The sequence below is a fragment of the Stomoxys calcitrans genome, chromosome 4, assembly GCF_963082655.1.
Source record: "Stomoxys calcitrans chromosome 4, idStoCalc2.1, whole genome shotgun sequence".
NCBI lineage: Eukaryota > Metazoa > Arthropoda > Insecta > Diptera > Muscidae > Stomoxys > Stomoxys calcitrans.
Window position 1 is genome coordinate 30,108,086 of NC_081555.1, and position 18,638 is coordinate 30,126,723.

The 18,638-nt window shown below is 34.8% G+C and overlaps 3 protein-coding genes across 5 annotated transcripts; 2 read left to right on the forward strand and 1 right to left on the reverse strand.

The window, feature by feature from the left end:
• Positions 1–562: 562 nt before the first annotated feature.
• LOC106093149 (probable ATP-dependent RNA helicase DDX46) lies at positions 563–5,568 on the forward strand. Of its 2 annotated transcripts, none has more exons than XM_013260161.2 (5): positions 563–752; positions 1,432–1,698; positions 1,761–2,832; positions 2,912–3,912; positions 3,992–5,568. In XM_013260161.2, exons 1-5 carry the CDS (start codon positions 730–732, stop codon positions 5,034–5,036), a joined length of 3,408 nt encoding a protein of 1,135 aa, XP_013115615.1. In that variant the 5' UTR covers positions 563–729; the 3' UTR covers positions 5,037–5,568. The 2 variants fall into 2 exon arrangements, with proteins under 2 accessions (XP_013115615.1, XP_013115616.1); XM_013260162.2 differs by having other exon boundaries at positions 729–815.
• Positions 5,446–8,054, reverse strand: LOC106093150 (dystrotelin). 2 transcript variants are annotated; one of them, XM_013260163.2, is made up of 9 exons: positions 7,852–8,054; positions 7,578–7,794; positions 7,270–7,519; positions 6,922–7,212; positions 6,582–6,858; positions 6,420–6,513; positions 6,237–6,354; positions 6,010–6,169; positions 5,446–5,945 (listed from the first exon to the last, which is right to left on the reverse strand). In XM_013260163.2, exons 1-9 carry the CDS (start codon positions 7,985–7,987, stop codon positions 5,584–5,586), a joined length of 1,905 nt encoding a protein of 634 aa, XP_013115617.2. In that variant the 5' UTR covers positions 7,988–8,054; the 3' UTR covers positions 5,446–5,583. The 2 variants fall into 2 exon arrangements, with proteins under 2 accessions (XP_013115617.2, XP_013115619.1); XM_013260165.2 differs by lacking the exon at positions 7,852–8,054 and having other exon boundaries at positions 7,574–7,732.
• Positions 8,055–9,075: 1,021 nt separating this feature from the next.
• LOC106087659 (structural maintenance of chromosomes protein 6) lies at positions 9,076–18,334 on the forward strand. Its single transcript, XM_013252782.2, has 17 exons — positions 9,076–9,270; positions 9,331–9,565; positions 9,802–10,075; positions 10,224–10,350; positions 11,759–11,836; positions 11,921–12,093; positions 12,158–12,361; positions 12,888–13,087; positions 13,147–13,472; positions 13,530–13,852; positions 16,314–16,533; positions 16,616–16,786; positions 16,841–17,197; positions 17,334–17,417; positions 17,490–17,714; positions 17,778–17,908; positions 17,979–18,334. The coding sequence occupies exons 1-17, from the start codon at positions 9,154–9,156 to the stop codon at positions 18,001–18,003; spliced, it is 3,270 nt and encodes a 1,089-aa protein (XP_013108236.2). The 5' UTR covers positions 9,076–9,153; the 3' UTR covers positions 18,004–18,334.
• The last annotated feature ends 304 nt before the right edge of the window (positions 18,335–18,638 follow it).

Sequence of the window (18,638 nt, forward strand, 5' to 3'; positions counted from 1 at the left end):
ATTTATGTGCAAAGTTGCATTTTTGCAACATTCTATTTTGGTCTTAAGACTTGTCTTATGTACGTCTAATACTAAGAGAGCGCGCCCTATTCGGCATGTATTCTCATATGTATTGTACTTTTTATAGACATCAGGATTCACTAATAGTAAGTTAGGTCACTTGCGAAAACATTAAGTTGATATGCCTTATGAACATCATTAAGAATGTCATATCTGCCGATTGATAATGTCATCAAATGGGAGAAAACGTTAACAAAGAATGAATGTAAAAAGAAAACAAGTTGACATACCCAATGTCAAGTACTGCCAACATTTAAAAAAATTGTATGTCGTCTGATCGCTTGGCTTTACCTCATTCAGTGAATCCTATATAGACATGTGCCTACATGTATGTTCGATGAAATTAAAGCTCGATTTAATCGAAAATTTGTATATTTATCCCAAGATCCATTTGTCAGTACAAATGTTTCACGGTGTTTCATAGTGTAAACATCCTATAAGTATACTTTCCATATCCACATTCCCATCTCTGAGGTTATATTTCTTTCAGCTGTTTTTGACAACAAAACGTTTGACTTGTTTTGCTTGGTCCGGCATTTTTATTTTTCTGCAATAATTAATAATTTTAAAAACAACTGAAAGGTTTCGAAAGCAATAATTGACGTCTAAACACAGCGCGTGTTAAGTTTTAAAGAATTCTTACATTTTTTTGAAATTTTATTGCCAGTAATGTCGAAGAATTCCTCTTCTGGGTAAGAGCGTGACTGTATTTGGTGTACAGATTGTCAATATTATCAAATGGAAAAAAATTTGAGGCAAGAGAATCATATCTAAAAATTCTCAATTTTTGTAAATTGAACAATGTTGCATATGATCATGACAATTTTAATTATGCTTAATTACCCTTTTTGAATAGATAAGTGGTTAACAAGTAAGATCTGCGTTATTAAAGAGCTATATGTTAATTAATTATTTTCGCAATTTTAAAGATTTTAGGTTTGTCAAATTTAGAGTTATGACGGTCTTGTCCAATATGTCATTGACCCACTGAGACTAACTTGAATTAGAATTTTTTAATGATTTCATATAGTCAAGTCTCCGAGATTAGTAAAACTATCCAAAAGTATGGACGGTGGTGATGTAACATATTAACATACTTAATTTTTTCCCATACATCTTTGAGTACTCCGGGGTGGGAAAAATTTTGGGATGAGCCTTAGCCAAATATTATTTTAATGGGAATCGAAGCAACAAACATCTATGTTTCCCGTGTAATATATCCATTATATCTTTGAGGTACTATAAGGTGGGAAAAGCTTGGCGATGTCCATTTGCAGAATATTATTTTCGAGGCGTTGAAGAAAGCAGGAGTAAAACTGCAATGATTTTCAAAAATTTTAAACCAATCTATTAAATAATTTGTTTTTACAGAAGAGACCGTGACCGTGATAGAGGAGAACGCGAACGAGATCGTGATTATGAAAGAGAACGCGAGAGGGATCGCGAGCGAAAGCGCCGCTATTCCCGAAGTAGATCTCGTTCACCGAAGGATAGACCATCTCGCAATGGAAAAAGAGATGAAAGAAAACGAGATCGTGGTGAACGCGATATTCGAGATTTCGACCGTAGGCGTGATGAAAAGCGTAGAAGACCATCTCCCACCCAAACAAAGTCAAAGGAATATGAGAGGGAAAAAGAGTATGTCCTATACACAGTACTATTACAAAGCAACATATCTTAAATCCCTTCATTTTATATAGGAGACACTTAGATAGAGAGCGAGAGAGGGAAAAGGAAAAAGAACGTGAAAGAGATCGTGAACGTGAGAGAGAGCGGCAGAGAGAACTGGAAAGGCAACGCGAAAAAGACCAAGCACAACTGCCAACAAAATCCCCAACACCAATGATAGTCATAAATGCTGATTCAAGCAGTTCATCTCCTGAGGAGGAAGAAATAGACAAGGAAGAGGAACAGCGTCGACTAGAACTGGAAATGATAAAACGTCGTGAACGTATTGAACGTTGGCGGGCAGAGAGAAAACTAAAGGAAATAGAAGCAAATAAAAAGGACATAAAATCTTTATTGCCCCCTTCTGCAACAGCAGCAGCAAAGAAATGGAGCTTAGAGGACGAATCGGAGGAGGAGGACAACAGCATTACAGTAGATCTCAGCAAAGAGCCAGATTCACCGCCTTCCAAGTTCCATAGAATCAAAAAGCCCAAAGAGGATGACGACGACGAAAAAGTCGATAGATTGAAGTCTTCCAAGAGCATTGTAAGTGCGGCCAAAGCTAAAATTGAAGCCTTACGAGAAGAGGAGGAGCTAAAAGGCGAACAACTGAAAAAGCTACAAAAAGAGGAAGAGGAAGCAAAAAATGAGGCAATCATGGTGAGCGAAGCTGCTAAAGACGATGACGAAATTGATCCATTAGATGCCTATATGCAAGAGGTTGCCAAAGAAGTGAGGCAAATCAATCATATCATAACACAGCCCAAAAAACAACAAGGAGTTGTAATTCTTACTGGCGCCAAAAAGAAAACCACAGTTAACAAGGACAAAGGAGAACTAATTGAACAGAATATGGATAGTTTGGAATATTCCAGCGAGGAGGAATTGGAAGATATAAAAGATACTGCTGCCAGCTTAGCTAACAAGCATCGCAAAGAATTGGCCAAAATTGATCATTCTGGTGTGGAGTATGCACCATTCCGTAAAAATTTCTACGTGGAAGTGCCAGAGCTAGTTCGTATGACACAGCAGGAAGTTGAAAAGTATCGAACCGAATTGGAAGGTATACAGGTTAAGGGCAAAGGTTGTCCAAAACCTATTAAGGTATGTATATATGTAAAATACTTTAAAAAAATTTCAATGCCTGTACTCTTTCTTATTGATTATTACGCCTTTCTCATAGACATGGGCTCAATGCGGTGTCAGCAAAAAAGAAATGGACATCTTACGAAAACTTGGTTTCGAAAAACCAACACCTATACAATGTCAAGCGATTCCAGCCATCATGTCGGGGCGGGACTTAATAGGTATTGCGAAAACAGGCAGTGGCAAGACGCTAGCATTTATTTTACCTATGTTTAGGCATATCTTGGATCAGCCGCATCTAGAGGATGGCGATGGACCTATTTCAGTTATAATGGCTCCCACTCGTGAGTTATGCATGCAAATTGGCAAAGACATTCGCAAATTCTCCAAGAGTTTGAATGTGCGAGTTGTATGTGTTTATGGAGGAACTGGTATCTCGGAGCAAATAGCTGAACTAAAACGGGGGGCTGAAATTATAGTCTGCACCCCAGGGCGTATGATTGACATGCTAGCAGCAAACTCTGGACGAGTCACAAATTTGCGGCGCGTTACTTATATTGTCTTGGATGAAGCCGATCGCATGTTCGACATGGGTTTCGAACCGCAGGTAATGCGTATCATTGACAATGTAAGGCCTGATCGTCAGACAGTAATGTTTAGTGCAACTTTCCCAAGACAAATGGAGGCGTTAGCTCGTCGCATACTGAAGAAGCCCATAGAAGTAATTGTAGGTGGACGATCCATAGTTTGCAAAGATGTAGAACAGCACGTTGCCATTATGGAAGATGAAGCCAAATTCTTTAAACTTTTGGAACTATTGGGTATATATCAGGAAAAGGGCAGCATTATTGTGTTCGTTGACAAACAAGAGAACGCCGATATTCTCTTGAAAGACCTAATGAAAGCCTCATATCCCTGTATGAGCTTACATGGTGGCATCGATCAGTTCGATCGTGATTCTACTATATTGGATTTTAAATCTGGTAAGGTGCGTCTTTTGATAGCCACCTCTGTGGCAGCTCGAGGTTTAGATGTCAAAGATTTGATACTAGTTGTGAACTATGATGTTACAAATCACTATGAAGACTACGTACATAGGTATGCTATTTAACAGTTTTTATAATTTCTTAACTATTGCCAGTTCTGTTCATGAAACATGTGATCTTTTTCTTTATAGATGCGGCCGCACAGGCAGAGCCGGAAAAAAAGGTAGCGCTTGGACTTTCCTTACACCCGAGCAAGGACGATATGCTGGTGATATTATACGGGCTTTTGAATTATCTGAAACTCCTGTCCCCGAAGATTTGCAAAAACTTTGGAATGATTATAAGGCGTCGCAGGAAGCAGAGGGAAAGAAAGTCCATACAGGTGGAGGATTCAGTGGTAAAGGTTTCAAATTCGACGAACAAGAAGCCAACGCAGCCAAGGAGAGTAAGAAACTACAAAAAGCAGCTTTGGGCCTAGCTGATTCCGATGACGAGGAAGACATAGAGCAAGATATCGATCAACAAATTGAGCAACTTTTTGCAGCCAAGAGAACAGTAAAAGATACCTCAATGCCCACACCGGCTGTTACAATGGTAGCCACTACTCCCGCGGCTGGCAGTACAGTCATTGCTGGTGGAAATAATGTCGCAGCCACCACTGCAGTCGGTTCCGACAAACTTGAGTTGGCCAAACGTTTGGCTTCAAAGATCAGCACCAATAAGAATTTGGGTGCTGATGGCAAGGCATCCACGCAAGTAGCAGCCGAAGCCATACTCAAGGGTTCCAATGCTACACAGCCAATGATTACTGCCCGTTCCGTTGTGGAACAGTTGGCTGCCAAACTCAACAATAAACTTAACTATCAACCTAAAGATGACGAAGAAAGTTCCGTTTCCGGGCTACTACCAAATCAAGCCAATTCCTTTACAAAATACGAAGAAGAATTGGAAATTAATGATTTCCCACAGCAGGCCCGTTGGAAGGTGACCTCGAAAGAAGCCCTAGCCCAAATTTCTGAATACTCCGAGGCAGGTCTAACAGTACGTGGAACTTATGTTCCGAATGGCAAAAACCCACCAGAAGGTGAGCGAAAATTATATTTGGCCATTGAAAGCTGCAGTGAGTTAGCAGTGCAAAAGGCAAAACGTGAAATAACCCGCCTTATCAAAGAGGAATTGTTGAAACTTAGTTCAGCGCATCATGTGTTCAACAAGGGCAGATACAAGGTGTTGTAATTTGTATCCAGCAGTACGAATAATCTTTTTGTAATTGTTTTTCTTAAACATAAATAAGCTATAGCAATATAAGAAAAATCGTCACGATTTTACACTATATGAAAAACTTGAATTTCGAAATGAAAGAAAGAATAATAATGAACGTAAATAACACTAAACTACAAATCTGAAATCTGGTATCTATTTCCCCTGGCGTTATGAAAAAGAATTTTTCATTTGTAGGCAAAAAAAAAAAAAAGTATTTTATCTCAAGCAATTAATTGCAGTACATTGTTTACACGAGAAACCTAAATTGTTTCTAAAGGATAGTGAATTCAAGAACATGCCCGACATCGAAAGGGGAAAATATCATCAAAAACAAAGAATATATTAAAGAAAAGGTTTTTGTTTTTGTCAAGAGGAAAACAGATTTATAAAAGTATGTATAAAATTTATTGTACAAAATAGTTAAAATTGTGTGTTCTGGATTTTTAACGCTTATAACTTAAAGCTACTGAAAATATATTGCAATTGTTCATAACAATGTGATGGATGGAATGATTACAAATTAATTTAGGCTCAGTTTTCGGTCTGCTTCGGTATTGATTATTGATTCCAGAACATTTTCCAAATTTTGTGTAGCTTCGGACAAGTCCGCATTGTCGCTGTAAGAGTCATCTACAATTTCTTTAACTTTATTCAAAAGTAATTTAAAATTATCCAATTCTGTATCACGGGAATTAAGGCCATAATAATTAAGTTCATCCTGCGATGTGACTTCCGTCAGAACGGAAAGTGGTTGTACCATGGCCATAGAATTGTGAGGTTGGGATGATAAACGCCTTTGATTAAACCATAGGCTCAAATCGTTAATGGAATAATCCGATTTATTGGCATCAAGATAGGTACGATTAACATCTGCACCATTAACTAAGTAATTTTTTTGCTTGTAAATAATTATTTTTGGTAATAATTTATTATATGTTAAACTTACTTGAATGAGTTAGATTATCCCTTGCTTTGTCTTCATATGGAAAACTATTACAAATAGATTGTGTGTTAACTACAGCGCTTAGATTATCCATGCCTGGTACTCCCCACCGGTTTGGGGTGCTACTTGGCAAAAATGTTTTTGAGGTTTCCGAATGTACAGTCTAATATGAATACGAGATAATTGTTACAATTGATCTACTATAATTTTTATTACTACTAAAAATTTACCGAAAAACTTCGCATTTCCGCTATTATTTCCCTTAGAAATTCTTGATGTTCTCTTAAGAAATGCGATATTTCTTCTGTCGTTGATGATTCTATATATTTTAATTGGTCCTCCAGTTTTCTGCAAATAGTTAACTGTGTTAATAGAATTCAACAAAATTGAGAATTAAGCATTTTAGGCCATACTCATTTTGATTCAGAAGTTTGTCAATTATGGTTTGCAATTTTCCAGAAACATTTAAGGCTGTCGAAGCAGTTGTTGTAAGACAAGCTAACGAAGCTGTAAAATAGGAATAATTTGTAAAAATATACATATTAATGCGCATAATTTATTTTGGAGTTTCTTACCATCCACTTCAATTTTTTGACTATTATTATCACTTTTGCTTTTTTCTTCGAAAACTTTTTTCTGTGCAGCTGAAACAGCATTACCAGCGGATGCCTTAACACTAACGGTTGATGCATTTGATGTTCTATTGGTGGCAATGGTTACCAACTCTGTGTCATTCTGTGTTACCGTTTCGTTAGCAAAACCTTTGGTATCATCACTTGAGCGTTTAGCCGCACAAAAAATACCTGTGCATAATTTGGCTAAGTAGTAAGAGAATTTTTTAGGTGGTACATCCTAAAATTGCGACAAGCTTATATTAAACAACCGTATATGTAGTTTTAGTTCGTCCCTTCTTACCTCAACATATACTTCATACATTCGATGTCTGGAGTCATGTTTATTATTGGAATAGCCCTTGGCAAAACATTTTAAACACAACGAGAGTTCTTTGCAATTTTGACATTTAAAGCGAATTCCAGTTATTTTTTCAACGTGACAAGATGCACAAGTGTTGAGATGAATCAGCTTCTCTGTGTCTTCAATCCGTTTAATGAGTGCAATTAAATTTGCGTATATAAGGAAACGTGTTTGTGTTGTGGTCCACAAACAGTGAAACTGATATTCAGTTAGGCCAGACAAATTGTGGCACTAAAATAAAATGAAAATTATTTTTCATACAGAAATATAGTACACCATAGTACCTACCCTAGCATAGGACTGATCCAAGACCGTTGTGGTGTTTTGAGATCCATATGCTGATGCCTCCCCTATATATGAGAATATTTTCGACAAAATGTTCAGCATATATTCAAAGTTGAGCTTAGATACACATTTTGTCTTCCTGTTACATAGTAAATTGTAAAATTCCAAGACCATTTGGTCTGAAGCATGCAACTTACACAACAAGAGAAATGTTATCTTAATCTCCAAAAGAGATATCGAATGGCGACGATGTCTGTTAAATAAAAGATTTCTATGTAATTGATAAATCAAAAGTATATGATCATACCTACGGATCAAAAATATTCCAAAAGAAATTCGAAAGAACGGCTGTAGCTGATTCCAGGCCATATGATACCATCTTAGTGAAATGCCCTAGCTTTTCACAGGCAAAAAATATGTCATGTATCAAAGAGGTTAACTGGAAAGGCGGAACCATCAAATTAACATCGTCCATTATTCCATGACGATCCATAACAGCCAATACCAATTTATATGGGATATTATTTGCTGTGAAAATAAGTTGATAAAATGTAAACAAATCTTCTAATTAAGTTTTCCACTTACTAAATAGTATCTTTTGAAGTTTAACAAATTTGGCCGCACATCTATATACAGTGTATTTGTAACTCTCGAAATCATAATGAAGTTGGCAAATTATATTGGTTGTTTGAGGAAAAACTCCGCCGCTGACAGATTCCATGATCCCAATGCTGTAAATATCAATGCCACAAATACTTTACGCTTACAAAAATGAGAAATTATGAAGTTCTCTCTTAATTATTATTTAATGTAATAATAAGTAATCTAATCAAATGAAAACTTTGCGGCATCTCTTAATTACTTGGTCGTTAAATGTCATGTTTAAATGTGTTGTTTACATTTCATAAAGTTACCTGCACTGATATTTCAATCACAATAACATTGACAATACTCAATTAGTGCTCAACGCCTCTTTAAAGCACTAAATATATAATCGGCTAACAATTTACCATACGTGCGCACTTGCTTGGCTGTTATTAAAAACGTTAATTAGGTTGGTCTGTATTGTATGGGTTACACAATAAGTGTACGGAAGCATCTGACGCAGAAAGTTAACAAACTTTTAAACGCGTTCAGGGCGTAAAACATATGATTTCGATTTTTTTAATGTTTTTGCAATCTGTAAAATCGAGAAATACTCTTAGTAAACTTCGTTAGCATTTCGCATCATACAAAATAAGCGAGAAAATTCGCTTAGGGAGTAAATAAAACAACCATGTTGTTTTACTTTTCGGTGTCAATGCGACGCACGAAATAAAGCACAACGGGCTATTTTAAAACCAAAACAAAATCAGCTCGTTGAGCTATGTTTTTGAGAGTTGCGTTGAAAAATTCAACTATGCATACAAATCCTACAAAAGCAAAAGAACAAAAGTAAAAGAATTTTCAACTTTGACGACTCACATTGCTTGTCATTCTGTCTTGCCATATGTACGTGAAGTAGAATTTTTAACGCAACGCTCAGAATCAAAGCTCAAAGCGTTTTGTTTGTTTGTTTTGGACTTAAAGGGTTTTTAGTCGTTAAAGTTAAAAATTGTTTAATTTGAGCGAGTTGATTTTTTGATATTTGTTTGCAGAGTTGCATTTGTCAACGCAACGCTCCTCAACGCGTTCATTCTATTTCGGCCTTTAGTGCTTCAGAGGCTGATGTCCAGCCATGCGCCGGTGTGTAATGAAAAGTACGTTAGGCCGTTAAACATTGTACTATACGTTTGCAAATAACTTAGTTTAATAATATTCACAATAATTAGTGCGTCATATTGCCGCTAGCTCGTCAAATTGCAGTAGTAAAATAAATAAATAAAAAATTAAAAAAATTAATTTACAATGAGCCTAAGCTTAGTACGTAAACGAAAAAGTGATAGCGCAATTAATGAATCTCGACACAATGCAGTTCCAAACAAAAGGCGGCATTGCAATGATAATTCACAACATCACAATTCAGTAAGTACAAAATTTCGAAAGTTTGAGAAATTTTGATATATTATTTTGTTTTTAATGTAGTCTCAATCACAACGCATAAATGCAAGTGACAATGAAAATACTAAACGCTGCGGAAAACTTTTGCGTATGCATTTAACAAATTTTATGTGCCATTCCAACCTATTGGTAGAGTTCCATTCGCGCGTAAATTTTCTTGTTGGTAGTAATGGAAGTGGTAAAAGTGCTGTACTAGCCGCTCTGGTGCTAGGATTAGGAGGAAGTGCTAAAACGACAAACAGATCACGTAGTGCCAAAGGTAAGACGATTTAATGTAAAGGAATGTAATGCATATAATATGCCGACTTGCGATTTATCAATATAATTACGAACTATTGTCATGAATACTCATGAATAAAACTATTGTTTGATAAGCCATCATTTAGTATAATGTAATGTATTTAGTATATGTTATATATCAAAGCTTGAATTGATCTTCAGCAAATATCAATTGGACATTATTACTATTTTTTTATATTTTTATCCCTTCCATAGCTTTTATAAAGAATGGCGAGTCAACGGCTAAAATTGAAATTGTCATGGCTAACGATGGTCCTCAACCCTATGAGCCAGAAACTTATGGAGATAAAATAACAGTTGTGCGTACAATTTCTATGACTTCGGGATCATATGTCATAAAAGATGCTAACGGACATGTTGTTAGTAAAAAAGTAGATGATTTACATCGTATACTTATGTACCACAATGTGCAAGTGGATAACCCTGTTTTTGTTTTAAATCAAGACAGCGCTCGAGAATTCCTTAAGGAGTAAGTTATTTAATCCAGCAACATAACATTCCGTAAATTGTTAGAAAATGGAAATAGTAAAAAATTGGAATTTAAAGCGATAGGCTTTTTGAATAATTAATAAATATAAACATCTTATCCGAACTTTTCTTACATTTCAAATTTCTAGTTTGGAGCCATCCAAAAACTATAAACTATTCCTTAAGGCCACACAAATTGATGTTGTTCTGGAAAAATTGAACGATTCCCTTCATCTTCATAGGACACATGTGCAAGAAATAAAAAACTACGAAATGGTAAGTCGAGATTTTATGTTCCGTTAGGATATGGACCGATTATTTTCTATAAAGAACTAAATTTTTAACAAAATTTTCTATAGAAATAAAATTTTGACAAAATTTTCTATAGAAATAAATGTTTCTATAGAAATAAAATTTTGACAAAATTTTCTATAGAAATAAAATTTTGATAAAATTTTCTATAGAAATAAAATTTTGACAAAATTTTCTATAGAAATAAAATTTTGACAAAATTTTCTATAGAAATAAAATTTTGATAAAATTTTCTATAGAAATAAAATTTTGACAAAATTTTCTATAGAAATAAAATTTTGACAAAATTTTCTATAGAAATAAAATTTTGACAAAATTTTCTATAGAAATAAAATTTTGACAAAATTTTCTATAGAAATAAAATTTTGACAAAATTTTCTATAGAAATAAAATTTTGACAAAATTTTCTATAGAAATAAAATTTTGACAAAATTTTCTATAGAAATAAAATTTTGACAAAATTTTCTATAGAAATAAAATTTTGACAAAATTTTCTATAGAAATAAAATTTTGACAAAATTTTCTATAGAAATAAAATTTTGACAAAATTTTCTATAGAAATAAAATTTTGACAAAATTTTCTATAGAAATAAAATTTTGACAAAATTTTCTATAGAAATAAAATTTTGACAAAATTTTCTATAGAAATAAAATTTTGACAAAATTTTCTATAGAAATAAAATTTTGACAAAATTTTCTATAGAAATAAAATTTTGACAAAATTTTCTATAGAAATAAAATTTTGACAAAATTTTCTATAGAAATAAAATTTTGACAAAATTTTCTATAGAAATAAAATTTTGACAAAATTTTCTATAGAAATAAAATTTTGACAAAATTTTCTATAGAAATAAAATTTTGACAAAATTTTCTATAGAAATAAAATTTTGACAAAATTTTCTATAGAAATAAAATTTTGACAAAATTTTCTATAGAAATAAAATTTTGACAAAATTTTCTATAGAAATAAAATTTTGACAAAATTTTCTATAGAAATAAAATTTTGACAAAATTTTCTATAGAAATAAAATTTTGACAAAATTTTCTATAGAAATAAAATTTTGACAAAATTTTCTATAGAAATAAAATTTTGACAAAATTTTCTATAGAAATATAATTTTGACAAAATTTTCTATAGAAATAAAATTTTGACAAAATTTTCTATAGAAATAAAATTTTGACAAAATTTTCTATAGAAATAAAATTTTGACAAAATTTTCTATAGAAATAAAATTTTGACAAAATTTTCTAAGGAAATAATGCCTTTTACATTGTATTGAAATTAATAAATAAAATTTTGACAAAATTTTCTTAAAATAGAAATAAATTTGAAATAAAATTTATAATTAACTTAATTTTTTTTTTATTCCAGAAATTAAAAAGAGAAAGGGAGGATATTGAAGAGCATGAAGGAAAATTAGAAGAACTTCTCTCGTTTGAAAAACTAAAGGTAACATAAATTTTTGTTGATGGGTTTCATAATTAAACAAAATTTAAATTATATTACTTTTTACTCTTTATATGTACACTAAAGGACGTTTTGAACCAAAAACAAACAGAGCACGCATGGCTCCTAGTTAACCTGTTGGAAACGAAACTGCAAGAAGTTGACGACAAACTTGAAAAATATAAAAGGAAAGAACTAGAACTTCAAAATTTGATTCAAAACAAGGATGAAGTGAATAAAGTTTTGGAGGAAGAGATAAGGTAAGACATAGAACATTTACAGTATGAACTTCTTTGTTAACCATAGATTTTTACATTAATTTAGAACACATAATGAGGTTATTGCAACAAAAAACCATGGTTATGACCAAGAAAATCGAATGTGCCGAGAAATTAAAAATAAAATTGAAGCCATCAACAAACGGATGGGGGATGTTAAAAGCACTCAGGATTCACTGAAAAAGAAAAAATCTCGTCTTGAGAAGCAAATAGAAGATATAAAAAAATATACAGAGGAACGTTCAAAAGGGTAAGTACAAACAGTAATAATTTTATTCGCTATGAAAGCGTATTCGATTAAGTGCACGGCAATTTGGTGAAAATCAGATTTAAGCACCAATCCTAAATACCTTTTATATGTGTTCCATATTGTACTGATCGGCCCACATATCCGCTACAGAGGATTTTGAGGCGGCTCCAGGAATTTTACCCCGAAAATTTGAATGTCAAATCCAAGCACTAATTCAAATATCTTTCACATGATACCCATATTACATCGGACGGCTTCATGTCGCTAGGGGGAGTTTGATAATCAAGCACGAAGTAAGGATAAGCACGTCCACCGCGAAATTTTTATGCCAGTCCATAAATTTGGATGTCAGATCCTAAAATTTGCATTTCAGTCTCCAAATTTGGATTTCAGTCTCCAAATTTGGAGGTCAGTCAACAAACGTGGATTTAGTACCAAGTTAGCATAGTTGCGGAGAATAAGTCTAATGTTTAAATTAAGCCTTTTAAGTATAATTCCAATTTAGCATTATTATTTTTTTTACTAGAAATCAAGATGATGTTGATTCTTTGCGAGCTCAAAATGAAAAGCAGATTGCTGAATATCGCAGACAATGCGAAAATGATATAGTACCAACGATTGAAAACATCAAACGTGAACTGAAACTTCAAGTAGATAGCAAATCACAAAAAGAGCAAGTCGTAAATGAGATAAAACGTCGCCAAAAGGATTGTGCGGATGAGATACGTAAGTATTTAGCATTACAATGTAATACAAAACACTTTAGATGGAAACATTTTATGCAGGTCTTCGCAACGCTAACATTGCCAATGTCAAAGCTAGTGCTAAAAATAAAATATTAATCTATGGAAATCATATGAATGACCTTATAAATGATATTAAGAGAGCACATCAAAAAGGCATGTTTTCAAAGCTACCAAGAGGACCTCTAGGCAGTTATGTAGAAGTGCCTAATAGCGAATTTCGTGATGTGGTTGAAAGTGTTATAGGTGCTGGGTTACTGGGGGCATTCCTGGTAAACAGCACCAGTGATAGGCAAGTATTGGAGAAAATTTTAGCCAAATATCAAGCTAAGCGGCCTATGATAATAACAACTAAATTTGCAGAAGCGGTAAGAAAAAAATGTTGGGTTCATTTTTATGTCTATTTATTTTGACTTTCCATGCAGGTATATGACGTAAGCAAAGGTTGTGTTAGTCCACCTAAGGGTACACGTTTGCTTTTACAAGAGATTAGATGTCAAGATCCTGTTGTTATGAATTGTCTTATTGATCGTGTTCGCATTGAGTCCATATTATTGGCCAACAATAAAGATATTGCTGAAGCCATTACATCGGAACGAGAAAATGTACCTAGAAATCTTTGCAAAGTCATTGTGCTTAGAGAATCAAATTTGACTTTGGAATATCATCCTGTACCAAATTATCGAATGTACTCCAACAGAATAAGACAAGCGAGTTTTGTACAAGTGAACATAGAAGAACGTCTTAGGTAAGTCCATTAAATAGTATTTATAGCTAACACCACCGAGGGGTTGCTAAAGTGTATCATTACTTTGTGCATTGGTTGCAAGATAAAGAAATTAAATTCGTTTGTATAACAATATATTTGTATAACGAATATATCGGGCTTATTGGGCCACATTAGCGCAGAGTTTAGCATGTCCGCCTATAACGCTGAACCCCTGGGTTCGAGACCATCAGATTTTCAGCGGTGGTTTTTCTATCCTAATGCTGGCAATATTTGTGAGGTACTATGGCATGTAAAACTTCTCTTCAAAAAGGTGTCGCACAGCGGCACGCCGTTCGGACTCGGCTATAAAAAGGAGGCCCCTTATCATTGAGCTTAAACTTGAACCGGACTGCACTCATTGATATGTGAAAAGTTTGCCCCTGTTCTTTAGTGGAATGGTCATGAACAAAATTTGTATTTTTTATTTATAAGCTTTGGCGAATTGCTACAGCAAAGCAATCGTCTTAGTGAGTCTGAGTGTAGGCTCTGGCGTAGTGTAGACACTGGCGAGAACAGCAGATGGTGGTTATCCCCGCCTAATGCTGTCGACATTTGTGAGGAACTATGCCATTTGAAATAATGGCGTGGCAGCTATGTAAAAAAAAACTTCTCCCAAAAGAGGTGCAGCAATGCGACACGCCGGTCAAACACGTCTATAAAAAGGAGGCCCTTATCATTGATCTTAAACTTGAATCGGACAGCACTCATTAGTATGCGAGAAGTTTACCCATGCTCCTTAATGAAATTCTCTTGGGCAAAAACTGTCTTTTGCAATTACAGTTACTCCGTAAAAAGCAATCCACTAACCGAAACATATGAACACGCCCGGTAACTTCCAGCTAAGTTTGTCGTGATAACGATGAAGACCATACATATCGGAGCTAAAAGTCCCAGCCCGGGTGTTTCTCATAGTTGTCTCGTGCAGGTGCACCGCAAATGCGATACACCGCTGCTGATCTCTGACTCGGAAGACTGTCAGTCTCTGCTGTCTCCATGGCCATCAAGGGGTGGCGAGGAATGAGGAGATCTACGTAATAGCCAGGAATAGTTCATTGATGTGCTCCAATAGTCTTAACAAATCAGAGAAGAAGCCCATGTGCGGGTCCCTTAACCTGGGGCTGAAAAAGGCCACTTAAGAAAATAATTATCTTCCAAAATTTAAGAAAAATCCTACCGAACCCGACCGAAACCTACCAAATGTTCTATAAGCGAAAAAGTTGACATTTTTGTTGAGATGGCCATTTTGCAATACTATTTGGAATACATCAAATTATACACTTTCAACGCTATTAGATCGTGGCGATTTTTCGATTTTAATGTTTCACAGTTACAGTGAATTGCACGCACCCCTTAACATCTGAGTATAGACCAGATCTGACCACATTTGTATGCAGCTGCCACATTGCACGGTATATCCCGGCACGGGATAGTTATGAGCACCACACAGGCTCGAACATTGAGAAGCTTAGCTGCAAGCAAGCGGGCGCATCAAGAGGTTGCGGATAATGGAATGCTCCATACGGAGTAGCTGCAACGGCAGTCGCGGACAATCAGCGGTATCGAGCGGTCTCAGTGAAAGGCCGGGCGGCACCGGCTCTTGTACAAATACTGAGTGCCAATGATGCTTGATATGACAAATCAGGTTATTGGCACCTTTAAATAACCAATGGCCGCGGCGATCGGTCATTTTGCCCGGATCGAGCTTGCTCACCTAAAAGAACTTGACGAGGAACGCCACCTTCACAGAATTTACAAAATTTGAAAGAGGTCTCTTATCAGTTACAGTCAATATCAGACTTTCGGCATTTTTACTAAAATTTGAAGCAGCCCCCGTTTAATAGTATTTGGTCCCTCGACACCCATGGTTTTGCTCTGCGAAGAGTTGTAGACGGTCAACCACCCGTTTTTTCGAGAAGATATAGAATTATGGTTGAAATCCACTTTTTTTGCCTAGATTCCCGCCAGGCACTTAACCCACCTATTACTTTGTTTTAACAGATATGTGTATTTATATACAAAAACAAACATTTTCTACCATAATTAAAGTTAATTCTAATTTAGAACAGAAAAATGTGCATCAAGTGATGCAATTACAGCTTTGCCAACGAACATTCAATTAAGGAACAGGGGCAAACTTCTCACATACACATCAATGAGTGCTGTCCGATTAAAGTTTTAAGCTCAATGATAAGGGGCCTCCTCCTTATTGCCGAGTGCGAGGACGTGCCGCAGGGCGACACCTCTTTTGAGAGAAGCTTTTATGTGGCTTCTATGCATTGCATAGTACCTCACAAATGTCGCCAGCATTAGGAGGGGAAAAGACCGCTGAACATTTTTCTTCTTTCAGTACAACGGTGGCCTTCTTGTTGTGCTCGATATTTTATCCACAACAGTTCTTTTTTTATTATTTATTTAAATATGGCATTATTGTAATTTACAGACATTTGGAAAATGAAAAACTATCTTTAGAAAACAAATACAAAGGTTTTGAAAATGATCTCAGCCATATTGCACAACAAATACCCCAAGATGCTAAACTTATAATGGAGAAGCGTGATTTATTGGCGAAGAAAGAGAATACCCGCCGAGAGATTTTGGAAAAAATCACCGAATTAGAAGGCGTTGAGTACGCTGATTATAGCAACGAAGTAGAATTATTGGTAAGACAAGCAAAAATTGGAAGCTTGGGGGTAACATGGTTGCAGATGCATATATGACCAATCTTTTTTTTTCAACATTTAGAAAAAAGAAATGGAAGAGACTGAAACCCGTTTGAAGGAGGTAGAAGAAAGACTATCACAAACTCGAATCAATTTAACTGATATTGCCAATGAAAAAGACGATTTAAAAGACGAACTATCGTCCAAAGAAAGCAATCTTCAGCAAATTAAAATCGAAATTGATGAACTAAAGGTTTGTAACGAAAATAAGAAGTAAGAGGATTGAACCATTTTTATTATTACTTAGGCTAAAGCCGATGAAGTGAAAATGAAGCTTCGCAGCATTAATAGTAATGATACCTCAAATCGTAACAAACTAAACGAAATACAGGAGGTGATTAAGAAAATAAGCAAGGATAGACAAGAATTATCAAAGAAACTGGGAAATTATATGGAAGCGGCCACAGAGAAGGGAGAACGCATTGATACTGAGCTCAGCACAGAAGAGCTGGAAGAGGAAATATCAAAGATAAAGGCCAAATTAAAACATGGCAAACCAGTTAGTCTTGATCCGCAGTCAATGCAAGAGCTTATAAAGACAAAGAAAGAGGCACTTGAGGCCAGCCAAGGCAATTTTGACAATATAAAAAGTTCGGTGTTAACGGTAAGTCTTAACAAATCTAAAACGGCACTAAAAAATACACTTACTATTAAAAGTTAAATCTCATTAAGCAACTCTATGTCTGTTTATGCTACAAATATTAGAATATGATATATATTTGAAATCCATTCCATTTCAGCTACGAAAGTCTTTAAAGTTTCGCTTTGATTTTTTGAAAAAGTTGAAAGAACACATGGCTTTGCTTTTGCAACTATCATTTAGTGTAAGTAACGCTTTAACTTTATCCATTGTATCTAAACTTATTGTTTTAATTGAATTTTTTTTTACATTTCAGATGATTTTAAAATTACGAAACTTTGAAGGTTCTTTGGATGTAGATCATCAGGAGAAAACTTTAAAGCTGTCTGTTGTACCTAGAGATCATAATAAAAATGCAGTATCTAGCACAAAATCTTTGTCGGGAGGAGAGCGTTCATATAGCACAGTGGCTTTTCTCATATCACTTTGGTCTTGTGTAGATCATCCATTCTATTTCTTGGATGAGTATGATGTCTTTACGGTATGCCTAATAAATAATTTACTTTTATGTATGTATGTAGTTAAATGATCTCTCAAATTTTAGGATGAAGTAAATCGTGAATATATGACTCGTTTATTGGTTGATGAAGGTCGCAAGCGTCCGCTTCGACAGTATTCATTTTTAACTCCGCAGGATATGGCTTTAATGTCCGAGGACTTTATAAAAATTCTAAGGTAAGTAATATAAAGTTATATTGTGGGCTTTATTTTTCTAACGTTTGGCTTTGTTTAATTTTTCCAACAGACTAGGCGAACCAGATCGTGGTTAAGCAAACTGCAAACAATTGAACATTTAAGCAACCGGATTTGCATATGAAACCTTTGGATTGAATACAAAACTTTATGTATAATTTTATTCTTTTCAATACAATTACTGGTCTAGTGTAATCGTATATCGCAGTATTAGTAACTTTGCAAATGTATGTTGGGGGTAAATGTATACATAATGTTCTAAATGTTATGTCAGTTTTATACCAAACATTTTAGTGTATTTACATAATACGTTTATTTTATGTTTTGAAGTAGTTGTTTTCATTTATGTTTATTCCCTGTATGAAGCAATTTTTATTTTATATCTTATATAATACATTTTAGAAAATATATGGTTTGCGTTTTAATGGGATTTTATAACAGCCTACTCGATTGTGTATGCGGCAGTTCAAAGCCAGAACTGGAGAATGAAGTAGCTGAATTAGCCTCAGCAATGGCTCCCTCTAGCCAGCAATTTTAGAACGAATCCATTAATGAGACAATATTACCACCCATAAACCTTTGCTGCGTTGTGCCAGACCGCCTTAAATTCATCCACATCCTCAATGCGAGTTCAGCGATTTGAAATCATTCGATCATCCTGATTTCGAACGTGTTAAGTTTATCAAAAACATATATCAGCCCTATAAGGGTG